Source organism: Globicephala melas, chromosome 2 (genome assembly GCF_963455315.2).
Source record: "Globicephala melas chromosome 2, mGloMel1.2, whole genome shotgun sequence".
In the NCBI taxonomy this organism is placed as follows: domain Eukaryota; kingdom Metazoa; phylum Chordata; class Mammalia; order Artiodactyla; family Delphinidae; genus Globicephala; species Globicephala melas.
Window position 1 is genome coordinate 168,068,917 of NC_083315.2, and position 21,529 is coordinate 168,090,445.

The 21,529-nt window shown below is 39.4% G+C and overlaps 1 protein-coding gene across 4 annotated transcripts in view; it reads right to left on the minus strand.

The window, feature by feature from the left end:
• DICER1 (dicer 1, ribonuclease III) overlaps positions 1-21,529 on the minus strand; it is a 66,701-nt gene that overhangs the window by 13,390 nt on the left and 31,782 nt on the right. For 2 of the 4 annotated variants that reach the window (XM_030883467.3, XM_030883463.3), the window contains 14 exons: positions 17,278-17,410; positions 15,804-16,046; positions 15,070-15,224; positions 12,382-12,514; positions 11,335-11,410; positions 10,530-10,669; positions 8,103-8,282; positions 7,661-7,874; positions 7,304-7,457; positions 6,136-6,318; positions 5,752-5,857; positions 5,139-5,314; positions 3,394-4,174; positions 425-580 (listed from right to left, as the gene is read on the minus strand). In XM_030883467.3, coding sequence (XP_030739327.1) covers positions 425-580; positions 3,394-4,174; positions 5,139-5,314; positions 5,752-5,857; positions 6,136-6,318; positions 7,304-7,457; positions 7,661-7,874; positions 8,103-8,282; positions 10,530-10,669; positions 11,335-11,410; positions 12,382-12,514; positions 15,070-15,224; positions 15,804-16,046; positions 17,278-17,410 — 2,830 coding nt within the window. Of the gene's footprint in view, positions 1-424; positions 581-3,393; positions 4,175-5,138; positions 5,315-5,751; positions 5,858-6,131; positions 6,319-7,303; positions 7,458-7,660; positions 7,875-8,102; positions 8,283-10,529; positions 10,670-11,334; positions 11,411-12,381; positions 12,515-15,069; positions 15,225-15,803; positions 16,047-17,277; positions 17,411-21,529 lie in introns of those variants that run through there. The other 2 variants (XM_060295247.1, XM_060295248.1) reach the window with 2 other exon arrangements.

A 21,529-nucleotide genomic window follows, 5' to 3' on the forward strand; every position in this document is an offset into this window, starting at 1 on the left:
AGGAGAAATAGTCCTGAAAAAGCCCTGAGCTGCAAAAGCAAGATTTTACTGAAATTACTGCACATACAGATTGGAGATCATAGGTCACTGAAAAGTCATTTCACTGAACAGAGCTAAGGATCTACAATAAATCGTAATATGTAATATTAAAGTGAAATGTTACAGAGCTTTGCTTTTTTTTTTTTTTGAGTCACAGCATCAGATACTCTTTTGCCTTTGGAAAAGGAAGATCACAGAAATTGTTCTCCATCAAAATTACAACACTGTTCTAAATTCATGAAAAGACATCTGTTTAAAGGAATTAATTCAATATATTGAATTTCTACTCTACTATAAACACACCAGGGAAAAGAAACAAAAAATTAATAGAACAAGACTCTGTCCCTCACCAAAAAATAAATCCATCCAGTTACCAAAAACTTACTATTTCATCTTTTTCCCATTTCTCTGTGTTACTTTTGTCTTGATTTACTACATAACCAGGAGGAAGCCAATTCACAGGGGGATCAAATATTGACACCACCATGCGGCTGGGCAGCCCCTTCTTTTTTCCAAGCCGATACAGATTACAGTTGCTGACCTTTAGCAGAAAAAATTTATAAGATACTTATCCATAAACAGTCATTGCTGAAATTCATATAAGGCATTAACATAATTTTTTAGCTAAACATTCTTCATATTCCACAACTGGTCATCAATTATTCAGACTGTATAGTTTCTCTACCTCTTCATGATAGGAAATATTAAATTCTCATGTAATCTGATGATATAAAATTCAAACTGTTAATTGGGACTATCAAAATAGAAAAGAATGCAATTCCACATAAGTCCAAGATGTCACAATATTCTCAATGAAATAAAAGGAGGAAATACCATAAACTCTAGCTATAAAGTGAAAATTGGCACTGAACTGAGCTAAAATAATTTTATGTTCCTAGAACCTAAGCTATAAATATGATTTCGACTGCAATGCTTTCTCAAATATTATTCCTTAGTTTTGGATGGCATTTCAAGATATTTTGTTCAACCATTTTAAAATAGAGCAAAAGGCAATAAAGAAAAGCTCCATGTTTACTGTCATCAATAAAACAGCTTTACTGTCTACCCTCTAGTCTGTTTCTCCTAAGGCCTCCATCTCCTCCTTAATTTACTCAAAGCCATGTTTCCATCTCGTTTTTACTTGGAAACCAAGGTTTAGAACGCTCAATCTCATTTTCATTTTCTAAAAACTGGGTTCCTTTTTATTTAAGTACTTCATGAGCCCTTTTTCCACGTAACTCAATACCCCTGAACAAGCACCCACGTCGGAGAGGTGCTGGCGGGCAGCGAGGCAGAGGAGCGGTCCCTGGAGCCCGCAGGCTGGGCCGGGAGCCCCCCATGACGCTCACCCTGGGCCGAAGCCCTTTCCCACGCCGCCTGCATGGCTTAAGTACACACTGGCTTCCCTTTCCACACCATGGGAACACAGCATCACAGATGCCAACAAGAGGGTAAAGTACGACAGGGGCGTGAAAGGGACAGAAATCACATTCAAAGTCAGCAGAAATGGTCTGCCGGGTGGAAAAGGAAGAAGAGCTCAGTAAGGGCCCACGTGAGGCACAAGGTGGGGCAGGCAGAGCTCAGCCCGCAGAAACGGGGCGAGCAGCGGGGAAGGAACGACAGCAGGTGTGTGCGCGGGTCCCGCGAAGGACAGCCAGGGGCGGCAGCCCGGCCGGGACCCTTGGGGGCGGGGGGCACCCTGAAAGGGCCTTCACCACCATGCTGCGGGAGCGACAGTGATTTCTGCAGCATGTAAGGAGTCAGAGCTTTCTGAGCAGACGATGGATGAACTTTCAAAAAGGAAAATAATTTCCTTCTTACCTAAGAGTGTGCTGTTACTTTGTGCTCATTCTCAGCCTCTGATACTTTCTTCCTGCAACCGCCCCTGGGAAATCTCATTTGTTCTCAATCATCACTCTTACGAAGACTGTTTCCCCAGACTGCACCTAAGTCCAAATTCTTAATTACCTGAACATTCCACTTCCTAGTCCATGAGGTCTAAAAACTCTAGCCCCAACTCTTACTCCTGTACTTCCGTCTTCCTCAGCAGCAGCCCCGTCAGCAGCCCCAGCCGCTATGGTCGTTAGTTCTGCGTCACCCTCTCTACCGGGAGGCAGCAGAGAAGAGTGGGCGAGGCTATGGGCTCTGGCCTCAGTCACGCTCCCGACCATCCCAGACTAGCTGGATGACCTGCACGAGCCAATGAAACTCCCTAGGCAAGAGTTTCCTCCACTGCAAAATGGGGACATGTCATCTACCGCTGAGGGGCACGCTGAGAAGACTGGAAAGAGCAGGTGTGTAAACACTCAGTGCAGTGCCTAGTGTTACAGACAACTTCAGAGGGAGGTCAGTGTAGTGGTCAAGAGCGAGGTCTCTAAAGCCAGACTGTCTAGGCCGTGCCACATACTTGCCATGTTAACTTGAACAAGGTAATCTCTCCTGCCTCAGTATCCTCAGCTATAAAATGGGGATGATTAAAGTATACACAATTACAAAAAAATAAAATAAATAGAAGTATACAGAATTAAATCAGGTAATTAATATATGTAAGGTGACGAGGGTACTGTCTGGCTAGAGTAAGTACTCGTAGGTGTCGGCTAAGAATCTCATCGCCTCTGAAATCTCACTCCCCTCAGTGCTTTCCTTGCTGCCAGACTCTACATCTGTCTATTTTCCACTTAAGCTTAGACTTCTTCAAAGGCCCAAATGATCACGCAGCGCGGTTAGGTTTTGCTTTTCAACTCATGCCGCATTCTGCTTCCAGCCTGACCATTTAAAACTACCGCTTTATTAATATTAATAGTCCCTTACACAAGAAGTACCCTCAACACGCACCTCATTCAAAACAGTGCCGACTCTTCAGCCTGGCACCGAAGACCCTCCATAATACAGCTTCAGCCCACCCGCCTTTTCAAGTCTTTTCTCGGATCTTTCCCCACTTTCTCCACAGTTTATTCACCGAGTCCTGACACGCTCTGCCATATGTTCCCTGTTTACACACTACAAACGCACCTCTTCTGTTAACGCCTCCCCTGATCACAAGTGATATTCCTTTCTTCTGAGCGCTTAGCAGTTTTGTGTGTTACTTGTCAAGCCGGTGCATGGTGCCTTGTGACATCTCTTTCATCATCATTTAAATATTTATCTCCGTTACTTTTCTTCCCTCAATCTTAATTCCACGCTAAATTTAGTGTCACTCCCACGGGGGTACAGAGGAGGCTCCAGCTGCCCTGTGGGGTGTGGCAATCCCTGCGGTAACACTTTCCTCAACCTCTGAAATTTATCCGATGCTTGAGACCACTTTTATGCACACTGAATGACATAACTGCTCAACATCAAAGGACGCTTTCTTACCTTTTTGCTTCTCATATAGGAAAGGCGGCCCTCGTGAGCATCGGGGTAAGTGCAAAAGAGATACGTGGTGATGGCATGCTTTAGGAAGGAGTCGCCAAGCATTTCGAGCCGCTCCAGGTTAAATCCATCACTAGCATTTGAAAGGGTCAAAGCCTGAAGAATAAGTCCAGGGTTTGGGCCAAGCGTTCTCGAGGAGTACCCGGGAGAAGGGCTCTGCTCAGAAGCCGTCCTGTCCGTGAGCGCCTTACCAGTCTCTGTAGTACCAGGCACGGCGGCCATCGTGGGACTTCCATCTGAGGTAGATTTGTTAGCATTTCCATCAAGGTATTTATTACTCAGTAGAGTACATTCATCGCTGGGCTTGGGCTGGTTCTCATAATTGTATAAATTCTGAATGGGATATGAGGTAGTTGGTTGTACAGGTATTTCCTGCTTGTAGTAATTCAGATGGTTTCCTTGGCAAAAGTCTCTGTTAGCTAAATCGTAACTGCCATTGGCGAGATTTTTATTGTAAGAAAGACCATTAATTGCTGTCAGATCTGTTGAAACTTCAATTTGGAGCTTACCAGGTGACTCGAACAACGTTCTGCAGCTCACAGACATTTGGTCGTGATTTTCTAGACAGGAGGTTCTATTAGCACCTTGACGTGCAGCATTTTCAAGGACGACAACTGTGCTGTGCTTACAGTGATTCTCATTTTCAGCTGAAGAGGAGTTAGCAACTGAGATGAAAGATTTGCTGTCAATAGATTTTTTCCACCCGAAGTCTAAGTTGGGGTATCTGCAAAGACATTTTTATAGCTTTTCATCAGATCCTTCAAAAAGGCTAGGCTTAGAGCAAGAGCGATTTGAGTAAAAATTAAATAAACGAAGATCCCTATAAATATACTCCTACCTTAGCAGATAAATAAGTTTCCAAGGCAGAAACCAACACACCTGGAACTCTGCACAGTGTAAACCATCAAGTGGGACATGGTCTCTGCACGGCGTAGGGCTTAGCTCATGAAGCCTGGGGCCAGCCTACGGGACCTAGAGCCACCAACTGCGAGGGCTGGGACCCGAGGCCAGCCAGGTAACTAGCTGGGTAACCTGGGACAACTTACTTCATGTGTCTGTACCTCAGCTTCCACACCTGGAAGAGGAACTAACACCTCTTACACCACAGGATCCTAACAATGAAATCATCTGACATGAGCTACAGCATTTAAGCCAGTGTCTGACGCTGTAGTAAGTACTCAATAAATGTAGGCGTGATCATTGCTATTATAAAGTTCCTCGTTTCCTGAACCATCTTGGTCTTGCCAACTGGCTAATTTCTTTACAATGCAGAGTCCTGACAGGTGAGAAGAAAGTAATGAAGACAGAGACCACACAGAGGCAGTCGCTCTTTCATGTACATTTGATTTTATAAAAAAAGGAAGCGTCTTAAAATGTCAGCAGTGGCAAACAACTGTTTTCATTTTCACTTTAACTGCCATCTCTGAAGGGGGAATGACTGTTTTTGACCTCAGGCTCTCCTCTCCAGCTGTAACTTCCCAAGAATGTTAGACTCATTGACCCAATGTATAGATTTTCACTTATGAGTCAAGCGATGCATTTATTTCACGTATTAGATAGGCATCCACGTTTTCTTTCTAATCTTTTCAAAATTATTCTACATACAATTAAAATGTGAACTTAATTCCGCTCCTCTGCCAGCAGGACCTCACGAGCCGAGCTCTTCCTGGCCCACAGCACAGGCGTACCTAAAATCCGCGGGCAGTGACCTCACTCCCACACCAGCGTCGCCGGCTGTCTGCGCTCTTAGCTCCTCTGCGGTCAAAAGGCAGTGAAGGCGATAAAGTATGCTGGGGAGACAAACCGCTTTTCTCCACAGTGATGCTGGAATTGGATGTATAGCACAGAGTTCTGGAACCAGTATCTTTGAGTAAGCAAAAATGTGGATAAATATAAATTGTGGATAGACAAATAGAAAGCAAACATACAAGAGAAGAAAAAATGAAACTTAAGGCCAATTTCACTAATGAAGAAAGACAAAAATCATAAACACTAGCAAGAAATCTTAAAAATATTCTTTAAAATAACCCTTTAAGGAAAATGGGATTTATCCTAGGATTTACATGGATGATTTCATGATATAATTGCTATCAGTGGATCAAGTATAAAAGCCAAACCTCTCACACTTACCAAAAAGACATTCAAATGGAAGTCAATACATCATATTAATTAAAGCCAAACAAAACCTAAGGGTTGGGCAACTTCCAGAAACCTCACGAATCACTCAATTCACTTGATAAAATAAAATTCAAACTTATCTTTCAAAACATTAAGTTATGCTAGTCACGATTAACTCACTACCTGTTTATTCTGCAGACTTTCCCATTTGGCTTTCCTCTTTTCAGCACTGCTTAGAGGAAGAGCTTTCCCCTTCTGATTCAAATGGCGAGGTGTCAGAAGATTCAGTCTATAAAAATTTCAAAATAATTTTATCCAACAGACAAAAACAAGTACACTCTCACAGTGGTTCTAAAACCTCAGTGTGTCTACAAGTCACCCGAAGAGCTCATTTAAACTGCAGGCCGCTGGGCCACACTCTGGGCAACTCTGTGTGCAAAGGACCTCCTGAGTTCAGAGCCCACATACAGGTGGGCTGTGTGGACTGTGAACCTCCACATCTGCCTACTGACCTCTGGAAATAATGCCACAAGTAAAATCAAAATGTCATTTCTAGAGCTCCTTTACCTTGAAGATGTGTGGTCCACATCCAGCAGCGGCTGGTTGAGATTGGTCAGGTCAAGGTTATACTTTGTTTTATAATATTCTGCAAAAGTTTCATATTCAGGGGAAGGAAATTTACTCAGGGGGGTAAGATCAGTGTACACATCAGCTACATAAAATCGATGAGGCTGATCAAAATTGCGGTATCTAAAAAGGAAAAACAATCAGTGACTTTCTGGTTTAAATCAACTATTCTCAAAACACAACTGTTTTAATATGCAGTTAATGCAAATTATTTGATTTTAAAGAGTTCAAAAAGGTTAAAAATAAATAACATTAAAGAAACTTCAATTCTAAATAATACATTTCAAGTGGATTTAAGACGAGAAGAACTACATTTATATCAAGTAAAAACTGACTCCCCCCTTTCCCTATTTTACTACCGTCCTTGTTCTAAATATCTATACTTTGATAACACATGAAAGCTAAATGGCACCTTTAAATATCTCTTAATTTCATCAGTATAAATAGTATAGAAAACTTTCAATATCTAAACAACCAAGTAAATACTTTGTATATTACTAATGCTAAACATGAAAGACACTTGCCACATAAAATGTACTACTGCAGCATTTATGATATTGATAGGTTGGTGTTAGCTAACATTTAAAATATGGCTTTGAAGTACACAAAGAAAAAAGAAAACAAAAACAAAAACCAAAGACTGAATTGCAGCCAGTACTTTACTTCTTTAAAAAGTGCAGTGTTTAATTTTATTGATTAAAAACTCCATCCCCTAAATTTTTACAAAATAAGAAACAAAGCATAGTAATTTACTGTTTTCACTGCACTTAATAACACTATGTCTTTGAACAATTCTAATAAACTATTATTTACACCCGAATTCTTTAAGACTGGGGATTAAAAGGATGGAGGTTTTAAGAAGAAAACCTATCAACATCATTCAGATGATCTGACCTTCACAAAGTCAAATCCCTTCATCAACAGTGTTATGGGTTTTGTTTTTTAAGTAAGTAAACTGTAGAGAACAGGTCCACCATGAAGAGATACCTATATTTTCTACTAGTAACATCAATGCCAAAGTCACAGGTCACTTACATTCCCCATATGAACAAGGGAATCTTCTGAAATGACGTATCACCACCACTTAGCCTTCCACTTAAAATCTTACCTTGGAATGATAACTGCATCTTGGTAATCTTCTAATTTAAAAACAAAGGGAGTTTCTTTTGAATACTTTGTACTGGGAATGCCTATGCGAGCTTCAGACTTCTCGATATCTTCCATGAATTTAAAGTCAATGTCCAAAGTGCTGGAGTCATTAACTTAGGGAAGAAAAAGACCCTTTAGCTTGTTAAAATACAATAATACAGGTAAGATCTTTACTCAAGCTATATATTCATTACATGTGTCTAATTCAGAGTTATCAAAGATATTCCTGTAGTTTATACAATAAGCTCATTGTTAAGCAACAGTTTCATTTTCTAGCTAGTATACAGAAACACTTTAGAGTCTGGGTCCTTCTTACCAACATTAAGAGGTAGAACACAGTATGCTGAGTCAGCGTCTGTGGGTTTAAATTCTAGTGCAGGTTTTTCAAGCCGAAGAATATGTGAGAATATATACTGGTGAAGTCTTGTAATCAACTCAAGCATTTGTAGAGATAACGTGAAACCAGACTTCTTCAACTCAATAGATATGGTAACCTCTCCAGAGCGTGTGTACACAGGAAAGTGCGGAATCTTAACAAAAAGAAAAATAACGCACCCCCAAGGTTAGCAGATGTTTCAGTCCATTACAAACATTTAACTTCAGAAAAGGAATGGTGCTTTGTATCAGGGGAACAGAAGAGATACCTTAATTTTAAAATATTAAACATTTGGAGGTAACAAAAGATAGTTAAAGTAGCTTTTCCTTTTTTAAAAAGGAACAAGACAGTTCACCATAAACAGTTATTATGAAATGTCTACCTGAGGTATGGGTTTGGCTGTCAGTATTCCAAAGCATCTTGTGGTATCCTCAGGGGGATAAAGCTTCCGCCTTCTAAAGTTGAGTTCATCAGGTAAAGGTGTCGTTAGAACCATTCCTATCACATACAGGTAACAAGGCTGATCGGGCTTGGGGTAGCTATCCCTCAAACATTCTGGAATCTGGGATTGGAAAGAAAAATTAAGCATCAAGTTCAAGTGTATTAACCTCTTTTCCAGATGTTGGCAAGATAACAAATTTATTCCTGGCTTTACTAAAAGCTGATGAGAGAAAACTGAGAAAATATCCAAGGCAGGAGACCTCCTAATTTCTTAACCTCACTGGACAGTCGGCACTTCTGGGTCTGCAAAAGTATATAAAACCGTCAAACACTGCAGGGTCTTTCAACACAATACTGTGCATTTGATCTATTTCTTTTGACTAGAGAACAAACTCTTTTCTTTCTTGGGTTTCTTAGTCTTTACTCACTTGTAGAATACCAGAAAATAAAGGTAGCCAAATTTTTAAAATCCCATGTAATCCTGAAACTCAAAGATAACCTTTATTAACACTGTGATATACTGTATCATCTTCCAGACTTTTTCTGGAATAAATGTATACATTCCAGAATAAATGTATATTAACATACACACATACATATTTTTCACTACAAATGGAATCACAAGAAAAAGACTGTAGCATAACCTGATTTTTATCTCCAGTTACTACAATGAGAACATCTTTCAGGGTCAACACAAATCAGTATCATTTTTAATGGCCATCTCATTGAAGGCGTAAACCATGACTTAAACTAAGATTGCTTCTGAACTTTCAATAATCATACAACCTCACCCAATAGTCTTGCAGTTTCTGAGGCTCAATAATATAAATAATTATGCCCACAGTTAAAAGGTACAGAAATGCTGGCTATGGGATAATTATAGTTAATAGAATATCAGATAATACAGAATGCACATATTAATTAAACAGGATGCAAAGCAGTACTATGCTTCTCAAAACACTTATTGGTGATAACATATGATGCCATATGAAACTAGTCCAGTAATCTCTAGGATAAATGTTAGAGCAGGAAAACTGGATATGAGGAAATAAGCATTTCAGAAAATCGGATAACTTAATTCATGATTTTTGAAAAACTGACATGATTTTGAATCTTGAAAATGCTTAGCTGGGTGCAAACTTTTTAAAAAAGTAAAAACTCAATAAAACTGCAAAAATAAAACAAAAAAATCATACATTTAGGCCAAGATCAAAGTACACAGCAAATTTTTGCTTCTGTTTGGGGTTTTTATAAGGTAAAAATATTGACAAATATTTTTTAAATAAGTATTTCAGCCCAGTATGGTTACAGCTAGAACTATGCCACAGATCCAGCTAGACACAATACATTGAAAAAACTAATTTTAACTCCAGTCTAGCCACATCCTAACTCCCGACAAGTAACTGTGCTTGCACCTGCTGGTGTGCCCCTCATCTGGATGGGCACTTGCCTGTTTTATCATACACACCCTCTACGTTTTAGCTCCAAACATAAGGTAAAGCAAGAACCTTGACACTAAAGTGAATGAAACAAAGAATGTCCCTTTAAATGACATTAACACACTCTGGATAGAATCTGATAGATGAAATTGAGCTATTTGTAATGACGTGGATAGACCTAGAGTCTGTCATACAGAGTGAAGTAAGTCAGAAAGAGAAAGACAAATACCGTATGCTAACACATATATATGGAATTTAAGAAAAAAAAAAATGTCATGAAGAACCTAGGGGTAAGACAGGAATAAAGACACAGACCTACTGGAGAACGGACTTGAGGATATGGGGAGGGGGAAGGGGAAGCTGTGACAAAGCGAGAGAGAGGCACAGACATATATACACTACCAAACGTAAGGTAGACAGCTAGTGGGAAGCAGCTGCATAGCACAGGGAGATCAGCTCGGTGCTTTGTGACCGCCTGGAGGGGTGGGATAGGGAGCGTGGGAGGGAGGAAGATGCAAGAGGGAAGAGATATGGGAACATATGTATATGTATAACTGATTCACTTTGTTATAAAGCAGAAACTAACACACCATTGTAAAGCAATTATACCCCAATAAAGATGTTAAAAAAATAAATAAAAAATGAAAAGCCAATAAGAAAAGAAAAAAGAATCTGATAGATGAGTCCAGGAATCCTTTTGAGAAGAAAAACAAAAGCAATGTCTGAAATGAGAAAGAGTACACAGTGTCCACATGACAGCGAAGGGGCTGATCTGAGAGAAGCTGTGAACGAGGGAGGGAAACGAGCTGAGATCCAGAGTGGGCTAAACTACAAGGGTTTTGGAAGCCAAGCAAAGGAACCTGGACTTGATATAGCAAGAAATAAAGTCAGAAAGGCTAGATTTTTACTCGGTTCTAACCAATACTAACCGCTTTTGGGTAGCACTGTCTTCGTTTTGTGGAGCCTGGTCTTCCTGGAACACTGGTCTCTTCTTCGTCATGTAAATCAAGCTCTTCTTCGTATTTAACCGTCTCTTTCCCAACTGGCATCAAATGGTCATCCAGTTCGCCTAAGAAATGTAAAGAGAGTTAACAAACAATCCTGATTTTGCCTCTCTGACTCATCAGTGAATAATCCAGAGGAGCACTATGTTAGGAAGCAACTGGAAAAGTCATGAAAACTAAAGCATCTGTGCCTTTAATAATACAAAAGTTATCAGATGTGATACTTAAAGTCTATTGACATTTGTATATTCAATATGATCAGGATTATAAATTCTGTTCTAAGATTAAAAAATAAAAACATGAACAGAAAACTAGCACATGTCATCCGTTTACAAATGCCACTGGAAAACGAGTCTTCCCATTAAAAAACAAAAGTTTTAATTTGTACACTAACATAGACTAATTTGAGACCGATACATTAAAACACAAAACACAAATGTTCATGATTCAACAGTTACTAGAAGACCTTTACGTACTTATATACTGAAAAGAGGTCAGGAAACGGGAGCAAATAAATTGTAGCTGTTAAGCTGTGGAAAACAGAGCTCCTCCACCTTACACGGGATCTTCAGTTACACCATACTTACACCTGTCTTCACCGAAGCACACCAAGAGCAACAGGCTCACAGCCCGCATAATCCTTAGGCACCTATGAAGCCCTTGATGTGCTTTTGTTCTACAGTGTTTTTAACTTTATTTTTATTTACACGTGCCTTTCAAACACTCTTACCAATTTTGTGCAGTTTTTCACAGCAAATGAGAGCTACGACTCTTTCAGCCAATCGTATACAGCTCATTGGGGGACCCTGAAAGTAACAAAAAATGTGACCATTATATATGCAAGAAGCTGTATTATCATTAGTGCGTAAAACATATATGAAACCTCTACCCCGAAATCTTTAAAGTTGAAATTTACCAGAACAATGTTTCATTTTGAAAAACGTCAGCAAGTTTAAAAAAATCCTAATCTCCATAATTTGAAGAGCCATCTTTAAAAATCCTGCCCAGGGCTTCCCAGGTGGCGCCGTGGTTAAGAATCCGCCTGCCAATGCAGGGGACACGGGTTCGAGCCCTGGGCCGGGAAGATCCCACATGCTGCGGAGCAACTAAGCCCGTGCACCACAACTACTGAGCCTGTGCTTTACAGCCTGTGAGCCACAACTTCCGAGCCCGCATGCCACAACTACTGAAGCCCATGAGCCTAGAGCCCGTGCTCTGCAACAAGAGAAGCCCCCACTCGCGGCAACTAGAGAAAGCCCGTGCGCAGCAACGAAGACCCAACACAGCCAAAAATAAATAAATAAAAAAGCCTGCCCAGTAAAACCTACATAGTTATAACTAAGATTTTACAATTTTGATGAATTTAAATTTTAGTAAGAACTTAATATATCAGTATTGAGACTAAGAATAGCAGTTACACAAAGGCTGATTTTCAAGTCAACAACAAAATAACTAGAGCAACCCAGCTGCATTTAATGAATTCTGTGTCACTGTAAGTATCTAAGCCACAGATCAATGATTCTGCCAGAAATGTTTATAGCAGTAAGATCTTAAAGGAAACTTCAGAGGTTATCTAATCTAATTCTGGGAGTCTACGAATTATATAGTCTATTGAAGATTGGAACATATAGTTGACTACAAAAGAGATTTACAAATTTACTTTTTAAAGTAGATTTAAAGCCAAATTTATCTGCAACTTGCATAGCCTTAGAGAAGTTGAAAACAAATCTATTAATGACATATTTTAAGGCACAATCATTTCTTTTTCTAAACTTACAACAATGGAGGCTCGAAGAGGTGAGTTAATTGGCAGATAAAGAGTTGAATAAAATGTACCATCAGGCAACTCTCGGGTTCTACATTTAGGAGCCAGGTGAGTAAACGGATCACTTGGTAATCTAGCACAGTATCTGTGAAGAAAAAGAAATTCTGATGCTGAGTCTACAACTGAGAAACAGAGGAAAAATTTTTTATTGATATTCACATTCTAAAGTTTGATTTTTTTATGCCCCTCTTGCCCTCTACTGGATTGGTATTTATGTGTGGAGTCTGAGCTACACTGCTTCAAACTTGCAATAAGATGGAACAGTACATTTATACACATGATGGAACATTCTGCAATGATGTTCTTTCTGTATCTGTGCTGTCTGACAGGGAGGCCACTGAGCACGTGCAATGTGGCAAGGGCAGCGAAGGAACTACATTGAAATGTGAATGTAAATAGCCATACGCGTCTAGCGCTATGACCGGACTGTGCAGAAAGTACTGCTCAGAACCCGTTAAGGGAATAAACTGGCAGTGTTGGTCCTTAATGACCTTACATTTGCCCACAACCGCTGGGGTCTATGCAAGGACGGCATCAGAAGCGGGCCCAGTGTTCACACAAAGGAGGGCAGCAGAACAAGACGACCAGCCAGCAGCAGCACAAGGAGAGCACTGCAAGCAGGGCAAGAAGCCAGCCTCGAGGGAGCTGGGGCCCAAGTCAGGAGGGTGCTGGGACAGGAAGCCAACCCAGTGGGGGCCAGGACACACGCAAGGAAGGCAGCGGAATGGGCAGCAACCCTGCAAGGTCAGGACCTGTGCAATGAGGGCACCTAAACGTGGTGGCAGCCCTGCAGACTGCTATATATAGGGAGACTGAACAGTCAAGTAATTCTTTTGAGGACAATGGGAATCAGATTCCTCACTATTAAAAAAGCCAGGAAAAAAGATGGAAAAAAGGGAAGCTAGAATAAACCCTCTGGTGTCATGCTAAAAAATGGAGTAAACAACAGACAGGTAGTCAGGTACAGAAATAACTACAAACGTGTATTTATATAAATGTTTATATAAACGTGTATGTGAATAGGTATAAACATTTTCTAGCTCCATCTACGAAACAGCCTGGTAGCAGTAATACTCCAGAGGCAATGAACACACCTAGTGCGCAGATCTTGGTTTCTAAACACAACTCATTCTCCACTAAAAGGAACCAGGACCTTTTGGAGAAATAGCCAATATCTAGGCTGCGGCAGGGAAATTATGAGCCTAGAACATCTTAGTGTGCCATAAAATACAGAAATGTTCAAAGAATAACGGCGACATGTTAAAAAGACATAGAAGCTAGAATGAAGGGGCCCCACCAGCCAAATTTTACACAATTTTAACAACAAAATAAATGACAGCAAAAGACTATAAATGACTGAATAAAACAGAAGCCCATTAGTTCACATTGGATAAAAAAATAAAAGGAACAAATAAACGGAGAGAAGAGAAAGCTCTTCCTCACAGTAAAACGACAATAAATACCAGAAAGAATAATGCAATCGGAAAATCACCATTTTGCAGACATCACAGAAATAATCAATTCAGGCAAGAAATATCAATTGAGTACTGACACTGATGGGTGTAACTGGGAAGAGGAATAAATTTCATATAATCTCAAAATATCTCCCCACGAAACAGTCACTAATTATAAAGGGGGAAAAGGCAACTTTACAGTAGAGAAAGCTGGCAGACCTTACGTAAGTGATCGAAGTCACCACCATAATAAGAGGACAAATAAACACTGAGTGACCCCGTTAGAGAGAATGAAAGGAACGCAGCATCACTTCCATGATATGCTGGCCGAGAACACATAACCTGGGTCTAATCATGAGAAAATATCAAATAAACCCAAACTGAGAAATGACTGGCCTGTCATCTTCCAAGGTTTCAAGGTCATTAAAGTCAAGGAAGGACTGAAGAATGGTTCCAGGTTGAAGGAGACCAGACAGATGAGGAAAATGGGTACAACCCACGATCCTGGACTGGACCCTTTCACTCCAAGAACATTCTCGTGAAACTTGAATGGGTCTCTCTGGGTGAAGGGTATATGTGAGTTCTCTGTAGTACTCTTGCAATATTTTAAAGTCTAAAATTGTTTCAAAATAAAAAGTTAAAAAGAAAATCTTATGTTTTCTGCTCCTTTATTTTGCCTCTGCACAAAATTTATCCTGATACATAATCTAGCTATGTATCTGCTTTTCTTAGTTCTTAGAAATGTTATCACCAACTCAGGACAAAGTAAAACAGAACATACTCCAAAAAAAAAAGGTTAATTTATCATAATCTTCCATTACTGCTAATGGAAAATTCAACATCCACCAACATTCATGACACAGAACAAGTTTCAAGATTTATAAAAGAAGAGTGAGTGTTGCAAAATTAATTTCAATCTAATTAAAATACGCATGCCTTCATTATGTCAGCCTTGTCAATGAGAACTAAACATTTATTACTATGCAACACTGGTTTTGCCTTCTGACAAAAAAGAACAATGAACCAAAAAAAGCAACTTCTTTTCCTTCTCTCATCAAAGTATCCCAGGCCATAAGCAGAAAGATTGGTGATTGTTTGCAAAAGGTAAACAACACAATACTTATAGGTTTAGACTTAAATCTCGCAATTCTCACAGGCTTTCCATGCAAATGATTTGATGCCATACCTATTGATGTGTCCAATGGCCGTGTTGATTGTGACTCGTGGACCACCATCATCGGGTCTCAACACATATGGTGGGAAAACATCATCATCATCCACAACAGGCTCAATGTCAGTCTCCCCGGTATCAACTGACTTGGAACATTTGTTTCTCAAGATCTGAACATTTTAAAAACAGAACTTATGAGAACAAATGCTTCTTCTGCCATTAGTTGTCTGCTTCTGTGCCTACAGAAAAAGCTCTCTTGACATGAAACATCTCTCCTAAATACACTGCAATACTGCATAGTTGCCTGCTGCTGAAAATTTCTCCTAATTAATCCTTTCCAGCTCCAATCATGTGGAGAAGTTCCCCATACAGGTAACAAGGCTTAAAAGGTACTGTACCTACCTACCTACCTACACACACACACACACACACACACACACACACACACGTGATCCCCAGTCTTTCATGAGTATGGGGGCTATGTCATCACTCTCAAATCACTCTGCATCTCAAACAATCAACTGTTACTACACTGTCCACATAAACAGTACACTTCGCAGGTCTTCCTCCCCAGTAATCCATATGACCATTTTCACTGCTATTTTCCTGTAAAATACTGCTGGCTCTGTGTAATTACTCTCAACTTTCTAATAGTGTACACACTGCACAGCTCTGTTGAGACTATTCTCTGAAGATAAAACTATTTCTAAACACATAAAAACAACTTAAAGATAACACATGAATCTTACCTTTTCAATAGCTTTGTATGTTTTAAGGTCCTCTTCAAAACTTTTTATTTTGTCTGTATCTGCTAACATTACATAATTAGAGATCGGTGCCCTCGCTCTTCCCTTAGATTGAACATAGGATCGATACTCTGTGGGCAGATCAAAACGAACCACCAAGTTGCATTTCGGTATGTCAACACCCTCCTCCACAATACTTGTTGCAATAAGCAGGTTGGTTTCATGTGCTCGAAATTTCCTAAGTACCTGAAAAAAAATCCACCAAGGATAGCAATTCTAAGAAATTTTCCAAAGAAAACAATGTAGTAAAATTAAGGGACAACTGTCATTTCTGACAATACTCTGAGCACGCTTAATCCAGGCCAGGCTGAAGATGATGATAACACCTCACAAAACTCGAGACGCATGAACACGTGACATTTTTAACTGAATATGACTTGAAAAATCCAAGTGCCTTTCTATTTTACAGAAGCACCCACGGACAAATCACAGCCTTCAAGATGAAGGCGCTGGCTTCTTTAATAACCAAAGTGACCAAACGAATCCCCTTCTGGCGTCCTGTTGCCATTCTGAGCCTCCGTAATGGGATCTTATGGCTGTGAGTTTGTGCCAACATCCCTCCAAAGATGTCAAAACTCTTTCACTAAAATCCCTAAATCACTTGGAATTAAAAATTACAAGCAAAGCATTACTTATCTTCTGGCATCTTGGGACACATTTAAGGGATCAGAAATGATTTTTTTTAAAAGTGAAAAATGTTTTCATACCAGATTTAAGGTAACATCGTTTCCCAATCTAGAATAAGTTAAATACGAAAGTAAGTTGGGTTTTAGACTGATCTGTCAGACTCTGGCTGTTAGACTCCCCAAACTTGGAATATTACCAAAGAGCTATCACATAGAAATGACTTCAACGTGAATTATTCTGCTACTTTTAAGTTAAATAACAAATTTTAAATAAAAAGTTTTTACTTGCAAGCTGGAACACTATATTAAGTTTTAGCATCTTTACAATGCTATTTCCTATACCAAAATCTTAAAAAGCATGAAAAAAATTAGGCCAAAATCTTTAAAATGTATTGTTATTTTTAAAGGATTCAACCAAGGCAGGACTTTAAGTAGAAAACAAAACACTTTCTAGGAAAACATTTCAGTTTGTTGCTTCAGAGTCGTATGGAGTCAACAGGAGTTAAGTTTACACAAGCTTTCTTTTCCTATAAAATGCAGTTATGTGCCATCAGCCCGATAATGGAAGACAAAATGGGTGATGGCGATTAAGACACAATTGATTTTCCAGATAGATTCTCAACGTATGAATCACTATACAGCTACCACAAAGGAGATGGCTAGTTTCTGTATGAACAAGTACTCTATATTCCCAAAAAATGCAGAGGAACTATGAAGAAAGGAAGTTCCTATGGGCAAAGTTTGTGTATGTTCTGAAAATTGTTATTGTACAATTATTTGAACTTAGTTACCTCTTCCTGCTTTCTGAATTCCGCTTCCATCTGTTTGTTGCGAGGCTGATTCTTTCCAATGCCATGTCCAGTTATAAAATTGCTGCTGATGTAAGCCAGCTCTGGATCTTGTTTGCCAGCTTCCTTTATCAATCTAAGAAAATTATACACATTTGGAAGTTAAGCACTGCTGAGGGAAAAAAATTTAAACTTTTGTTTCTAAGGTCTCCCTTAAAATGGAAATACATATCCTTTTGCCAACATACCTAACAAAATAGTCGGTATTTTTTTTTCAACCAGCTTAAAAAGAAATCACTGTCGCTCTTCTCTGAGTCGATCTGTGGACCAAATACTTATAACACCAAATACAGGGCTGATTTACACTGATGAATGAAATGGTCACAGTCCCTCAAACTTTCTAATTTGGCAGTGATGACCTTCATAGAAATGTGGCCCAGGAGGGGACAGCGCTAGGCAAAGAGAAACATGGATTCCTCATGTATTTTGGCTTTAGTCCAAGTCTTATAATGAAAAAACCACACACTCTTTCTCAACGCACTTCCCTAAGCACACACACAACTTGCAGCAATGGTCATGCCCTTGTGTCCACGGCCAAACTTACGCAAAGTACCAAATACCCCAAAGGAATACTTCATTCTCCTCTGCACGTAGTAAGAGAGTTCCAGCTGTGCATGAAAAGAAGTGCGTTATTTCTTTTAGATTTACCCCAGCACGCTGTACCACTGGAAGCACGGCTCTAGGGAAAGCGATGCCTCCATCCACTGCTAAGCATCTCCATTCCCAACACTCATGTCCCTGGGCAGGCCGCTGACCACAGTTCTGCATAAAAGGCCACTGAGCTTCGGCACTGCAAGGCCAAGAGAGTTCCCACCCCATCCTGTCAGGAAAGAGCACATACTCCCGAGCTCATCTCCCTTTCTGCCTGCACCTCTGTATTAACCCAGAACGCTTGTCCCCTCAGACGGGTCCTCCACTAAGAAACGGAAAAGAGCTACAGGACGGGCTCACGTTACATGGGTGCAGAAGGTTAACAGTTAGTGTTGCCATTACAGCTATTTTGGAAATATCCACATTCAAAAACTCAGCACACAGGATAAATGGTTCCACACCTGACCTAAGCGATTCCATATGGTTCTTCTGAAGTCATACAACATAGTATAAATTCCTAATAGAAAATTGCATTTTTAAGTCAAACCATTCTTTTTTTTTTTCCCCAGTAAGTACATGAAACAGGCTAATATCAAAGCCCTGGAAGAAACCTTGAAGGGCCATCTAGAATATCTTCCTGCCTCCAAATCAGTAAAACACTTGTGTGTCTAGGTTAGTTTGAGAGTCTGCTCTATAGTTTAAGTACTTAAAAAGTTCAAAATCAGAAACTTCTTTAATATGTTCCAAGATCCGTTTAGTTATTATAAACTTATGATGTCAGTAACAGAAAACAGTGCTACATGCAAACAGCATGCCCCCAAATCTAAAATATGAAATTAATTATCTTAGAAATAATATATACTTCCAAATTTTAGTTTATGTAAATTAGCAGCAATTTGAACATAACAGAGGTTTAAAAAAATGCATTTCAAGTTACTCCTAATTAGGTATACAATGTATTTTAATTTGCCTAAAAAAATAAATCTGGTAGACTTCAACTAGCTGAGAAACAGAAGCACTGCAAGTGCATCCACTTGTCCTTAATCAGACTCTCACCAGTATGCCGGGCAGAGAAGCAGTGTGCACGTTAATAATAAGGAAAAGTCTCTTATAAGCAGTAGCTGAATTCTATACACCTACGCTGACAATGTTCAAAGAGAAAAGTTTCTCTATCAGATAAATTTAAGAAATCCCTGCAAAGTTACGGGCTTCCAGAGAAACAAAACAAGGTCTACTGTTGTCAGGGAGCTTGTTACTGAGTAACACACACTGCCTAGAGATCTCACAGTACCACAGAATTGCTGGGACAGAGTCTTATTTGTTTCTTTTAATTTTATATTGAGTTTATGTGAGTTGTTCCACAAGCAAGCTGTTTGATAAAGAATGCTGTTCTCTAGTGCACAGAGTTTCTCAAACAATCTATAGCAAAGAACCGGTTATCTTTTTCCTAATTTCAAACTCACCCGAAACCAAAATTTTTGTAAAATTCCACGAAAATTAACTACTAAGAAAATGTAACTTTAAAAGCATTAAAATTCAATGGCCAATTGTATAACATTCAGCAGACATAAAAAACTAAGAGTTTATGAATATAACTGTATGACATTCAGAGGACATAATTTACTCTTAAAACTAAGAGTTTATGCTTACCCTCAATCTCTGTATCTCACTCAACGCAGCTGGCACAGACCCACAGCTCACAGTGCATGTGTGTGTGCACACAGCCGCCCCAAGTACAATGTCAGGTGGAAAGACTGCCATTTCTATATACAGTGTCTCTTATTAACAACCCAGTAAGAGAGGGAGGTATTATTACTATTTTATAGATGAAGATGCTGAGACTTTAAAAAGGTAAATAACTTGCACGAAACATACACCTATGAAGTGAGTAGAAATAAAAGGAACCAGGGCTCCTTGGAGAAGTGGCTGATCCTATGCAAGAAAAATACAAGATGAGCCTGGAACATCTTGCAGTGCCAGAAAGTAAGGAAGTGTTCAAAACACAAAAGGATGAGGGCATGTCAAAGGGACACAGGAGCTAACCTCAAACAGCCCCCAACGGCCCGGGGTGGAACGACTTATACAAAAAAAAAAAAAAAAAAAAACTAGTATCAGATTACAACCGAAGTATAAAATAAACAAACACGAGTTCATAATGATAAAAGAACATGATTCAACAAATATAAGCAGATAAATAGGATAAAAGAGACACACTTTCCTTACAGAAGAATTTCTGTAACATACATATATAAGCCCCTCTCCAGGAATGAAACTGAATCCCTCCCTCCCCAGAATAAACTAGATTTGGTGACTTGCTTCCAAAGAATTAAGTAAGAAAAGAGAAAAACAATAACTTTCCCGTGGAGAAAACTGGCAAACGCAATCATAATCACATGATGAAGTCTAACATCACCAGTGATGCTCTGTGTTAATACCATGAATCCCTCTGAGACGAAGTGACCAGAAGGGCACTTCACGTCTGTAGTATTCTTCCAAATCCTAAAACCCAGTCTAATCCTGAGAAAAACATCAGACAAATTCAAACTGAGAGGCCTTCTACAAAATATCTGATCAGTACTCCTCAAGAGTATCAAAGTCATCAAAAACAAGGAAAGAAGACGCTGTAACAGACCAAAGGAAATTAGGGAAATAAAACAACTAAATGAACTCTGGTACACCTTGGATTAAAAAGAGGACATTAATAGGGATTTCCCTGGTGGTCCAGTGGGTAAGACTCTGCGCTCCCAATGCAGGGGCCTGGGTTCAATCCCTGGTCAGGGAACTAGATCCCACATGCATGCCGCAACTAAAGATCCTGCATGCCGCAACAAAGATCCCATGTGCCGCAGCTAAGACCCAGTGCAGCCAAAACAAATAAATAAATATATATATTATTTTTTTTAGAAAAAAGAGGACATTAATGGAAAAACTGGTGAAAGTCACACAATACTAGTAAATTACACACTGAAAAGAGCTCTAGACTTGGAGAGTGGAAACCACTTTCTGCCACTTGATACTTGCATTACTTTAGGAGGTCACAAACTGAGTGTTATTTTCCTCATCTATGATATAGTAAAAACATCTACCTTCTTCCCTCATGGACTGTTCTGAAATTTTAAAAAATATATAAAGGTAAATTATAAATGATAAGGCCCTAAACACAAAAGGCAAAAGAAAAACTATAAACAGAAGACTGTACACATACTACATTATCTATAGAAGTAGCTGTGATTTATTTTTTTAATTAGGAGAATAGAAAACTGCCTGTGTATTACAATAGCTTGTACTCCCATTAAACTGTTCACTGAAGAAGGGTTTTTCCTCCCATTAAACTGATGGAAGGAAAGAATCTGGATTTCAGGAAGTTTTTCTAAGCTTATTAAAAAGCTTACCGGGACAAGACCTCTATTGTATATTTAATTAGCTGCCCATAAAGCCAAGCCTCAAACCGCTCCTGATTCATCATCCAACACTGAATTCCAGCCACATTTTATGAAAGTTGATCACAACTAATCTGATCCTCAGAGTCAACAGGAAGTAACATTGACTTCTGATAAACCTTTTCAGGCTAATATTCCTGCAGTGAAAGCGAGTACATCTCTAC